Raw genomic sequence first — 12,662 nt, 5'->3', positions numbered from 1 at the left:
TTGGGAACCTTATCGCAACTACAGGTACTGTTGGGCACGAAAGTGTCGCATTTTGTGCATTGAGAGTCGCATTGTGCAAGACACTGACTTTTACAATGGAGTACTTTCTGCAAACTCTTGAACTATCTTTAAAGTAACCTTTTTGAATTATATGTTGGTTTGTCTGTAGTATTTGGTCTTGTGAAGTTTTTAGTAAAGATACCTTATTTTTCTAAAACTGGTGTGGAGTAAATCTGTGGTGTTTTCACTGTGTTACTGTGAGTGTTGGTACAAATACTTTACACATTGCCTTTGATAGCCTAGACTGCTCAGGCCAAGCTACCTAGAGGGTGAGCAGGGGTTATCTTAACAGTGTATCCCCCTTTCCCTGACTAGAAGCAAGGGTCCCTACTTGGACAGTGGTACCTACCCTGCCAACTAGAGACTCCCAGATCTAACAATTATGTTATATTTTCAAGTGATTTTTGGTAAGGCAATGTATATCTACGAAAGCCCCATCATCTGGAATTCCCCTTGGTCACACATTTTCTGAAAAGCCAAGGTTAGAAGGGCTTCATATGTGTGAGAGCGCAAGAGTGACCACAGAAGGATCTCAGAGATGGAATGATACATTGCTTTTGTACATTGCCCTTCAGTGCAAAAACCTACATTTAAAAACCTTCTAAACAGTATTTCTGGTTTCCATTATTTTTCCTACATTTTTAATTCAATTATTAGTTTCATTGGGAAATCTTGAGCTATCTTCACAAATGACCCCTTGCTTAATTCCGAATTCTGTCTAGTTTGCAGAAATGTATAGCATTTTAGGATCAACATTGGTGTCAAACATGTTTCTCCCTCAAACTGCAAGTAGGTAGAGGCTCCAAAATAGGAAATATTGACCATCACTTAGATAAGTGCACAAACTCTGGTGAAAAAAGGGAGTTTTTCAATGATCCTGGTTTCTGAAAGTTTGAACAAGGTGTTCTTAAAACAGTAAGTCTTTTATTGCCATTTTTCGAAGGAAATACTAATTTTCTTGCACACTACCTTTTTTCACTTTTTCATAAAAAAAACACATTTTGTCACGTCTTGGCTATTTTCTCAGGACCGTCCAAGAGAAACACAAACCCTGGATGCCTTTATAACAATCTTCAAAATATGGGAAATGAGGACGCATATTTGGCCTGGATATCTTTTAGGGGGAAAAAGGTAGGAAGGTTGAGACACAGGCTTTCTCAATTTTTATCAAGAATTTGCAATGCTATCGGTTTTGCATTTGTGAAAGTAAGACCTATTGGCATTATAAATGATAATGTTTTTTACTTATGTTTTTTTTTTTTGCAGTGGATTAAAGTAGCAGGCAAAGCAGCTGACTTTAGAATAGTTGAACTAAGTTTCCGTTTTATGATTGATTAACCGACCTGTGCTTTATGTAAGTTTGTTTATTCTTTAGTAACAGATATTGTGCAGAGAAGCAAAACAGCAACAGTGAAGTCACCAACTAACTAGTTAAGAAGAACAGGAGCTGCAGAAGGACATTAATAGTGGGTAATGTGCATCGTAACGTGGTGATGTGTGCACTTTGGGACAAGACACTCGCTACACAAGGGGCGTATGCACTTTAAATCTTTTGGATACAAGGGGCACTAAAGTTGTCGGCTTGCAAGTGTGTTTTTTACAGCAGAGGTAAGAAGCAGAAAGTGCATGAATGTCACATAAATAGAGTCAACATGAAAGGCACAAATAGTGTCAGACTTCATGGTCACTATAGTTGCAACTCTCATTTCCAAAATGGTTTACTACTTGATCGTAATTTCTCCAATTTAAACATTCTGGCACCCCACACTCGTTTGAACTGAGATGCATGGGTATGAACTGTGTGTGTGTGTGTGTGTGTGTGTGTGAACGTGTGAGAGAGTCAGTGACTTGTGTGTGTCAGCAGAAGCTGGAGTATGTGTGTATGCAGCAGAGTGTGATGGTGTGTGAGAAGTGAGTGTGACAGAGAGCATTGTTAGCCAAGTAATAGTTTTTCTTAATGCAGCACGTCTTTCAATACAGCAAAGGTAACAAGTCACATCATGTGCAATAAAAGCCACAGGGTGGCTCTAGGAGATAACATTTGTAACTATCACCTAAAGAGTTGCACTGATATACAAGTGGACAGCATGTTCTATGGAAAAGAAAAGCAAATGTGTTTTGTTCAGTGAAAGGACCAACGCGCTTCTAAACATTTGTTTTTTCGGGTTTTCTCCCATGAAAATAAGAATATAAGCTGCAGGAGATATGTCAATACTCATCGCAAGGCACTGGAGGGAGTTGGAGCCTGCCGGGCCTCCCAAGGCTCAAGCGGGTCTGCGAAGCCATAGCTCTAGTTACTGTTCCCAGCACAACTGCTCTGGGAGGACGGGCAACTAGACAAAGAAGACAGACTACACATCGCTCCTTGCTCGCTGTTTCTGCACGTGGAAGTGCCACCCCTTCGCTTGCGGGCAGCCATTATTGGGACCTCTTCAGATCATCCTTCTAAAACGTGAAATACTTCCACAGATTTAATGTGCCACCCTCCAAAGTAAATGCTCAAAGTCCAAGACTCGCCCTCATAATAAAGCACTCACGGTCTGCCAGCATCTCCATCTTAGGTAGGAAGAGGCTGCAGAGCCGGAAACAGAAGTCCAATGAATGCCTATGTCCTGATTGAGTAAATTAATGTCCCCCATTAGGTCTGGCTACCACAAAAACTGTGAATGTGCTGCAGTGACCTTTACATACTAAAATAATGTTGCACCCCAGTGGCATTTCACTGTATAGCACAAGTGCGTGCCTGCTATTTAACATGCATGCACAGAAGGTATGGCTCAAGGGTATCCAGAGAGGCAAACAAGCCTCTAGACCTGGAAAAGGAAATTAATTAAATAAACTGCCTCTAAATACATTTTGAGGGAAGTAATTAAGGGAATAGAAAATTAGGAAAAGAAAAAACAAGTCAGGAGGAAAGGAGAGCAGCAAGCCCATGCCCGGGCGACGTTATACCTGCCGTCTGCTGCTGAGGCAGGAGTGAATTGTACACATATTTGACCTTGCGAACAGAGGCATCTCTGCAGCTCCGATGGAGCACAACAGCTGGTGTTTTCCATCTTGATAGGGCTGGTCATTTTTAAAATACATACAGTTTGTCCAAACGGAAAGCACGGCGGATGTGTATCTGTGCCGTACTGAGGCAGGGAAACACAAGAAGAAAAGTAGTCCCCGAAGGAAGACAAACATTTTAAGCATACAAATACATTACATAGTCGGAACTGCTTCAGAGGAAACCAGAAACATAAAGGAAGGACAAAGAGAAACAACTGCCCATTAGCACGCAAGGATTTGTAAAGGGCGTGGACATAGACAAATGGAAAGCAATGGAAAAGAAATGGGTGGAGTTCAACTCCCAAAGCATATACATTAGGTCGCTAAGCAACAGCGCAAGCGCTGTGTAGCTCGACCTAAAAAGAGCTCGGCACTGGGTAAGCAGTTTGGGGGGAACCCTTAGCAATGTAGATGCAAAGGGTCTTCCTGTAATGCTCCTAATAACAGGTTTGCTCCATATATAGCTCATCATCCGGTTAGAATACAATATAACAAAATAACAAATGCATCTATTTACATATGTCCAAATTCAAAGCAAATATTACTCACATTTCCAGGACCATTGTGATGTCGCACTTGCACTCAAAGGCATCTACACACTGGACAAGTTTCGGGTGGTGCAAGCAGTTCATGATGCTGATTTCCTGCCGAATACTCTCCTTATCCTTAGCCGAATACGCCTTAAAAAACTTCCCGGCCCATACTTTGCCATTTTTCTTTTCAATTAGTCGGAACACTTGTCCGAATTTCCCCCTGTAAATATAAAAAAATTATTAGCATAACAATCATCAACTGATAGGCATTTAATATATAATTACTGTATCAGATAAATGTGGCCAGCTCCATACCAGATTTCCAGACTATCAATATGAGATCAACGTAGACACATATAGACCTAAGTTTAAATTAAATGCATAGCCAGTGGTTATTTTGAAAATCTGGTACGGACCGACCACTCCCGGACCTACATTCGACATCCCTGTGTTAGTGGAATAAACCTCACTTGACCCTAATTGGGGTATTGGCACAATCTGCCTTCAGATCTACAAGGCATCTTAACAAATTTAAGAAACTAGAAATGTCTTTATGGACACAAATTCCAGATCGTTCCTATTATTAGTTGGGTCTTATCCAGACTTAGGTGTGATTTGATGCTCGTGAATATAAAGTAAGAAACCCTCACAAAAATTAATTATGAATCTGCTCAGAGTCTATACACAAGGTTTTGCCCGAAATCTAGAACATTTATTAGCTGTGAAAGTCAGAGGGAATGGAAACGTAACTAAATAAATGTATTACAGAGTTTGGAGACTAAACTTTAGCTTACATGATTCTACACTGACTGATACTTTGCTACCGTATCTCTTAAATTTGTTTGGAGGAGACAGTTCAGTTACTTTTCAAGTGAAATTGTAATTTTCAATTGTTTTTGAGCACGGTCATTGTAAAGGCTGATGAACAAAGTAGCCTTACAGGTGTATTAATATATGCCCAGGTAAGTTAGAAAGTGGACGTATGTAGAACCTGGAAAGCAGCAATATTATACAGTAACTTCACTCCAGTATGCAGTGCTAGTGTATTTCATTGTTCACACAGGGTTTCCTTAGTACATTTATTTACTGGAAAGGTTCGAGCCACAATTGTTATTGGAGCTTTCATATGGCTTGGGCCAGTTCTTATTCTGCAGAACTAATTACATTATTTTTTAGATACTTACTGTGTTTGGTATTATCTAAGCGATAATGGCTATAACTACTACTCGACAGTGATGTGACACTTTGCAACAAACTCCGGTATTTAAAGTTCCACAAAGAAAAAGGCATATTGAATCCCCACGCTTTATGTGTAATGTTTTAACAAGATATTCCCAATGTATTCACTTTAATTCATCTTCTTAGAACAACTTTGGTAAGTGGCTTTTAATGGAAATCTAAATGTATATTCTAGCAACTCACTAGAGGTTGCCAGGCCTTCTGGCTAACCTATTGAAAACCACAGTGCACATCCTATGCTTGTGCATAGCATTTTTTTGTTGTTGCATATTTATATAGCGCGAACTCGACCCGAAAGTATTGGAGCGCTTTACATAGCACCGTATTTACATTACACATTCAGGCACGGGGAGATTAAGTGATTTGCCCAGAATCACAGGATGTGGACGCGACCTCGAGGCTCGAACCCTGGTTTCCTGCACCAAAGTCGGCAGCGCAGCCGACAGACCACATCCTCTCCCCATCAGCATTGGTCAAGAATAGTCCACTGTCTGTTACTTAGCGACCCCACAATCTTGGAAGGTATAACCTATTAATTGAGATGGTGTAACCAATCAGAAATGCTTAGAATGCTGGCACTGAATCCTGTTGTTAGCCTGCAGGGTCAGTGAAAGTTTGAAGCAGGGGAGCAGAGCCAACCGGGACAGGTGGGTTTTTTGCCGCTTCTGTTTGGTGAGATTAGGGGGACTCCTGTGAGTAGCCTTTTCCCCTACATACTGTTGGGCATTATCCGTTGCCAAGTGATCTTTTATGCGTTATGTGCTCTAATCCCCAAAGTAGTGGGTAAGGCAATTAACAGCCTCTGAGGTGGGCATAAACTACTGTTAATACAAAGCACAGAGGACAAGTAGGCTTACTTAGTTCCCTTCTATGTATGTATGAAATAAGCAAGTGACTGAATCATGATACTAGGGTGTATGGTATGTTTTGTTATTTTAATTTATTACACACTCGAATCACCCCCAGAGGGGTATATCGGCACAGTATGAATGAACAATTCACGTTAGTTTTCCAGACTTGGTGCACTGGCTGTACCGTATTTCATGTCCCCAAACTGGTCTTGTGTATGTTAGCAGAAGGACAACCAGCAATGAGAGAGCCTTAAAGGAGTCTTTGTCTCCAGAATAAAGAATGAATTGTTTGGGTTTCATAATGCTTGCATGTGAATTTCACCACAAGATGCAATGACGTTTTCCTCGCATTCAAAATGTGACAAAGGTGCCAGTCGGAAATACAGTTTGTCAACAGGCACCCAGGAATGCAAATTCCTTACACCGTTATCTGTCAGACAATATTTCAGGGGGGCTACAGGTGTTGGCAGAGGAGGTCAATTGCACAACTGTAGAGGGAAAACGCTGCCATTTTACTTTTCCTCTGTTTTTGAGGCTCCTAAAAGTTGACAGGAGGAAGTGCACGTCTAAAATGGCAGCTGGTAAGTTTATAAAGCTATTTGGTTTTTAAAAAAAATAAAACCTGCAGAAAATGCAGCATAAAAAAGTCTACAGAAATTAAATCTGATCAACAGAGAACCAATGAATAGATATACTAGAGGATTTGATATTTCTGTGGGGGTGTTTTGCAAATATACTCAATATTTACAGATGGATCTAAAACAACCCGAGAGGGATAATGCCTGGGCCAACACCAACCAAGGCGCCCCATGATAAAGTGACTGGGATAGCTAGAGGAGGCTCTCTCTATCTCTCTCCACCCACTCCCCCACTCTCCTCGGTCTCTCTAGCTCCAATTCTTTGCCAACCCCAGCTTCTGAGAATGCCTCTCTCTCTGCATACCATTTTCGGTAACAACCCCTCCTTCTGGACACCGGACTGGTGGCCAGCTGAGATGGACCCTTTACCCGAACCTTCAAACAAAGTTAGAAACTTAGGATTAGTGGTAGACAAGAAACTAAAGTTTAGGGACCAAGCTAACAAATTACCCTGGGCGGCCTTCAGTTCCCTAAGGTTAATTAAAGAAATAGAAAAACGTATGCCCCCCCCCCCACCCGATCCACTTAAAACAGTAACAATGGCACTTATTCTGATGAGGATTGAGTACTGCAACAGTTTGTATCTCACGCTTGCAATGGGACTCGTTAAGAGGCTTCAGGTATTGCAAAACACGGCAGCTTGTTTCCTTTGCAAAATTCCGAAGTATGAGTCAGCAAGAGGAGCAATTAGAAAATTAAATTGGTTGTCAGTCAAACAACGATGCAGTTTCAAAGCTCTCTGTATGGCCTATAAATCTTTGCATGGACTCGTGCCAGACCATTTAAAAAAAAAAAAACTGAAATGGTATGTCCCAGCAAGGACACTCCGATCGGGCCTCGCAAGGAACCTTATTGTCTCCCCTTTTAGAAAAGCCACCTGGAGTGGAAAGAGCTTTTTTAGGGCCACTGCCATACTTTGGAACAATCTCCCTTTAACTTTAAAAACTGCTCCCTCCTTACTCTCCTTTAGAAAAGCCTTAAAGACCTGGCTTTTCATTCAGGAGTAGAAGTTGTTTCTGCGCATCTCCCTTACTCCAACTAAGTCACTATCTCAGCCTCATCAGATTTCGATAGCGCCAAGACGCCCCAGGGCAGTAAATCACGCTTTATAAGTTACATTACATTACATTACCAGTAGCGTAACGAAAGTTAAGGGGGCCCCCTGCAAGATACATGGAGGGGCCCCCACTCTGTATTTAATCTGGAGCTCTCAGGCCTAAGTGCTGTGCTTAGGGGGTGCCCTGCAGCTCAGGGGCCCCCCACACTGTGAGGACAGCAGGAGCCTGTGTTACGCCACTGATTCTCCACACATCTCACCACCTGTCTACCTCAACTATCTCTAGGTCTCTCAGTTCACTGGTTACTTTCTTCCACTCTCTTTATCTCTTTATATGCTTCACTGTCCACCTATATCTCACTCTTACCTTTCTCGGTCTACCTAACATTGGACTTGTCAGCATAAGAGTCGTATTCCCCCCAACATTTTGCCATCCTCCTCAATTTTTTCTGACCTAATTTTGCTGGCCTTAGGACTTTGGGCACTGCAGCTGACCGGTGCTAAAGTGCATATGCTCTCTCCTCTAAACATGGTAATATGAGCTTATACCCCAACTGGCATACTTAATTTACTTATAAGTCCCTAGTAAAGTTGTACGTTGTGTTCCCAGCACCTGTAAATGAAATGCTACTACTGGGCCTGTAGCACTGATTGTGCTACCCACTTAAGTAGCCATTTAAACTGTCTCAGGCCTGCCACTGCAGAGCCTTTGTGTGCAGTTTTAACTGCCATTTCGACCAGGCACAATAAACCTCTTGCTGGGCCCAAACTTTTTTTAAAAAATACATATAAGTCACCCTTCAGGTAGAAACTGGACAGCCCGGAGGGCAGGGTGGAATTTATTAAAAAGGTAGGACATGTAGTTTTACGTTTAAAATGTTCTGGTCGTGAAAAACTCTCAAATTCGCTTTTCACAACTGCAAGGCCTATCTCTCCTATAGAATAACATTGGAGTTACACTTTTACATTTTATAATGGGAAGAGATAACCAGTTCAAGTTTGGTGTCTTTAGAATCACACTTTAAAATCCTAACATATAGGGGGAAGAGGTGTGGCGCAGCGGCCAGGGCGACTGACTCCGGAATCTGGGGATCACGGTTCGAACCCCGGCGCCTAGCACCATGTGACTCTGGGCAATAGCTTGCTTAATCTTCCCAACGGCACCCAGTGCCTAGAGACCCTTACGGGTGATTGTTCACGCTTTGCAAATGTGGATTATTATTATTATTATATTATATAGGGAAGTCCGTTTTTAAATTGCCATTCTGAAAATACCACTTTTAGAAAAGGCACTCCTTCCATCATCTTCTTGTGTTTGCTTTGTTCGCCCTAAATTGGCAGGGTATGTCCAGACGTGGGTTTCTTGCTCACTTTGCCACTCAAACTAGCCCGGCTGATGAGGGGTGTTATCCCAAAACTGGTCCCAGGATGCTTTTTTCCAGGCCAGGGAAGACTTGGCTTTGTAGTTCAGGCTGGACTTTTCCCATGAGGTACAGAGTCAAGACCGATTTGCATATGGCTGAGTCTGAACTGGGGTGGCGAAGTGAGCTAAAGAACGATGATGGATTGAACCCAGATCTGTGACTGGGGCTGAGTGTCTGAAAAGATTCGGCACTCTGTCCATCATCTCCTTGTGTTTGCTTTGTTCGCCCTAAGTTGGCAGGGTATGCCCAGACGTGGGTCTTTTGCTCACTTTGGCACTGGATTCAAGCTAGCCTAGCTGATGAGGGGTGTTACCCCAAAACCGTTCCCAGGATGCTTGTTTACGGTCCATGGAAGACCTGGCTTGGCAGTTCGGGCTGGACTCTTCGCATGAGGCACAGGGTACAGACTGAGCATACTAATGCCACTTGGGGCATATACAATAGGAGCTTATTTGTAACTGGATCGGCAATCACTGGCAGGAGGGGGAAGGAGATGGGCACAGCCTCAATTACACCTAAAGAGGCTGTGTCCTGTCTCCACACAAGGAGCTGCATACCCTCTGTAGTTAGTTTGGAGCCAGGGTAGGGGAGGCAGGGTGCCTAGAAACTTCAAAGGGAAGCAACTAGAAGCTTCTACCTCACTTTAAAGGCACAACTGGGTATAAATACTGGACCTCAGACACCACCACTTCAGTACACTTCTGGGTCTGTGGACACTCTGCCAGGAAGAAGGACTGCTGTGCTGCTAAAGGACTGCCACTTTGCTGGATTACTGCTTTGTTGCAATGACTTTATGCCCTCTTGCCCGGGTGAGAAGAACTGGACCTGCATCTCTTGAACCCAGAGTGACTCCATGGGCTAGTTGGCTGGCCTCCTGATCTGAAGCCCTTGGGACATACCAGACTTACAACAACCTTGCATCTGCACCTGGACTCTGCCATCTGTGAGTCTACCTTGCCAAGTGGTGCCCCACCACTTCACCTGTCTAACTCACCTCATTAAGCCTTTAACTTTCTCTAACTCACTTATCAATCTGTTTTACCTTTGCTTACACCACATCCCTCAGGGTACACAACCCCTTGACCTCTCTCTACATTTCCCTTTTCACTAATCTAGTTTTCTACCTCATTCGAATCCTAACCTGCTTCTCTATATCTCTACCAACCTCTTCCTCTTTTATCTCTGTAACTTTATTTCAGGCTATCTATGTTGTTCTCTTCACCTCACATCTCTACCTACATCACTCTACCTACATCTCCTACATCTCTACTGGATCTTTACTTCCACTTCACCCTCACTATGCCATTACCTTTACCAGTTTACTTCTTTACCTTCACTTATCTTTAGGCCCCTTCCGTTTTTCTTACTTAGTAGAGTGATAGAGCACTCTCTAGCCACATAGAAATGGGAAAGGAGAGTTATGGCATTGGAAGTGAATTAATAGAAACTTATCACATTTCATCTGAGGGAATGGTGAAACAACTATGAAGTTGTTAAATTCCTTCAAGTTGTGACTCGATTTTTCTTGCTACAAGATTAGTATTACCAAGGTCCGCCATCAAAAGCTGAAATGTTCTGCATCATCCACAAGTCTAATTTTAATATTATGATGCAGTCCACAAACATTCATGTCTTTCCTACAATTTGGTTGTTGTGCAACAAATAATTTAGATGCAAGTACAAAAATTACTTTTTCAAAGCTTGTTCATGCTGTTTTTTAAGTATTCTTGGCTGATGCAGGCTTGGTACTTGAGTTTTGGTTGTCTTGAGCGGACTAGTTTCTGAATGTTTAATGTGTAATTCAATATTGTTTGGCAGCTCAAGGCTTTGAGTTTGGTGGAAATGTGTAATAAGTTTAAATTTGGTCCAAATAGAGGGCCTCAAAATATGTCTTACCGGAGAGCCAAGAAAATCATTAACATGGCACTGCTAGCAGAGACTGGCACAGCCTGACAATTTTAACACTCCTTCAATTAAATGACCTGTTCCCACCAGCAGTGATTCCTAGTATTAAATGCCCTCTTCTTCCATAGACTCCACAGATGATGCATCATATTTCAAATAATATGGAACTTTCATGTAAGACCAGAAGGAATCTATGCGGTCCAAGTGTTGTGATCTAAATCCTTGCCCACAGGAAAAATAGACATCCAGCAGGAAGCCCGCAGAATAAATGCCACACTTAGTCCTCATGGTGCCACTTAAAAAATTCCTTGGCTTTATCAAGAGGGATCGTTGCAAACATATTTTCTGCTGGATCTGCTCCAAGGTTTGCCTTACCATGACCTTTGTCTCTTTATTTTTTAACGCCTGTTTAAAAATCTAATGAAAGCAGCTCTCAGCACTACAATCTTCTTAATACTAGTAGACCTCATGCATGATGCTACAAAAGAAGAATAGATCTAAGAAACTACTGCAGTCCACCAGGAACATTCACACATATTAACTCTTATACACATAGAGAGAAACCCATCTGTAAATGGTGGTAAGTCGGGACTGGATCAATTTAAATTTCATGTATTCACTCCCAAGAATCACAAATAAGTAAGGCCATGCAGATCTATGCATGGACAGAAAAGGGTACCAGAAGCAGATGGCCCCAGCACCGGCCATTCTTTACATTGATAAATTGAGAAACCTCCTTTATCTAGCACATTTTGAGGACCATGTAACTTTTGGGACTTCTCCTTAGCAAGGCTCATCATCACATTATTAAATCAGTGAATGCCTAAAGATTTTTCACGGTTTTTTAACCAGACTTTCAAAAAACTGAGATGAAGATGTTACTTACAGAACAACATTACATAGATTTTATGGGCCTTGGAAGAACATTGGTGCCCCACAACAAGAATAAGCAGAAAATCATCTAAAGATTGCCATGATTTCTACATGGACCTAAGAGTCTCATCAGGACCATGCCCACCACATTTCCAGTTTCAAAACTTCTAAAGATTGGTGCAAGACAGTAGCAGGGCTGCAGCACTTTTCACACCCTGATGAATATACTGCATAGACTCAAAATGATACATAAACTATAAAATCATTACATGGAAAAGCAAAATTCTCATTGGACATTAGTATGCTATCTTACTACAAAATACTACTCTAAATGGCACAAACTAGTGCACGTGTTAATGGCCAATGACCTATAATTTCATTCAAGGAGATATCACTCTCCTCACATAAGAATTTTAGAAATTTGATTATAGACTCTAAAATTAGGCTTTTCCTCTGACAAAACAAATATTTCCCGAAAGGTATATAACCGTTACACTATACCTTATACAAACACGATTAGAACAGGATTGGCAAGACTATAAAATGCAAAATTGTATTCAACTCACGTTCCTAATTTTTCCATGATATCGTAAAACTCAGCTACTTTTTGAGTTGTATTGATGGTTACAGTTCGGTAGTCTGTCTCGGATTCTTTGTCCTCTGAAAAAGTAGAATATAAATTGTTAGTGAACTGTTAGATAGAAAAGGCAATTTAACTTTTGATGCATTTCAATATATGCACTATATGACTTGCTTACCATCATCTGAGTGATCCGCCTCCTCTTTAGGTTCTAAAAAAAACACACAGGTAGTTGGTTAGGATTCTTTTTTTATAAAAAATGTTTAACCATTTTCATTTTAGAAATGCGGATGGGTCAAGCAAGGCAACAAGCTAGATCTAAGCAAAGTTAAGTAATATAATGAGAGGTACAGCTGACAGGATAGTTTTAAAGAACAAACGTTGTCTATGTAGTGTTGTTTTCCTTTTTTGTGTTAATTGTTTGTTCCAACATTGTATTAGACGCTAAAGA

At 41.5% G+C, this 12,662-nt stretch overlaps 1 protein-coding gene across 3 annotated transcripts in view; it reads right to left on the bottom strand.

The window, feature by feature from the left end:
* MYLK (myosin light chain kinase) overlaps positions 1-12,662 on the bottom strand; it is a 1,478,514-nt gene that overhangs the window by 137,195 nt on the left and 1,328,657 nt on the right. For all 3 annotated transcript variants that reach the window (XM_085647312.1, XM_085647311.1, XM_085647313.1), the window contains 3 exons: positions 12,390-12,422; positions 12,198-12,291; positions 3,661-3,864 (listed from right to left, as the gene is read on the bottom strand). In XM_085647312.1, the coding sequence (XP_085503438.1) occupies positions 3,661-3,864; positions 12,198-12,291; positions 12,390-12,422 (331 nt within the window). The remainder of the gene's footprint in view (positions 1-3,660; positions 3,865-12,197; positions 12,292-12,389; positions 12,423-12,662) is intronic.

This window comes from Triturus cristatus, chromosome 3_2 (assembly GCF_964204655.1).
Source record: "Triturus cristatus chromosome 3_2, aTriCri1.1, whole genome shotgun sequence".
NCBI lineage: Eukaryota > Metazoa > Chordata > Amphibia > Caudata > Salamandridae > Triturus > Triturus cristatus.
The sequence above is the reverse complement of the archived record's forward strand: the minus strand, read 5'-3'. Positions and strand labels throughout refer to the sequence as shown.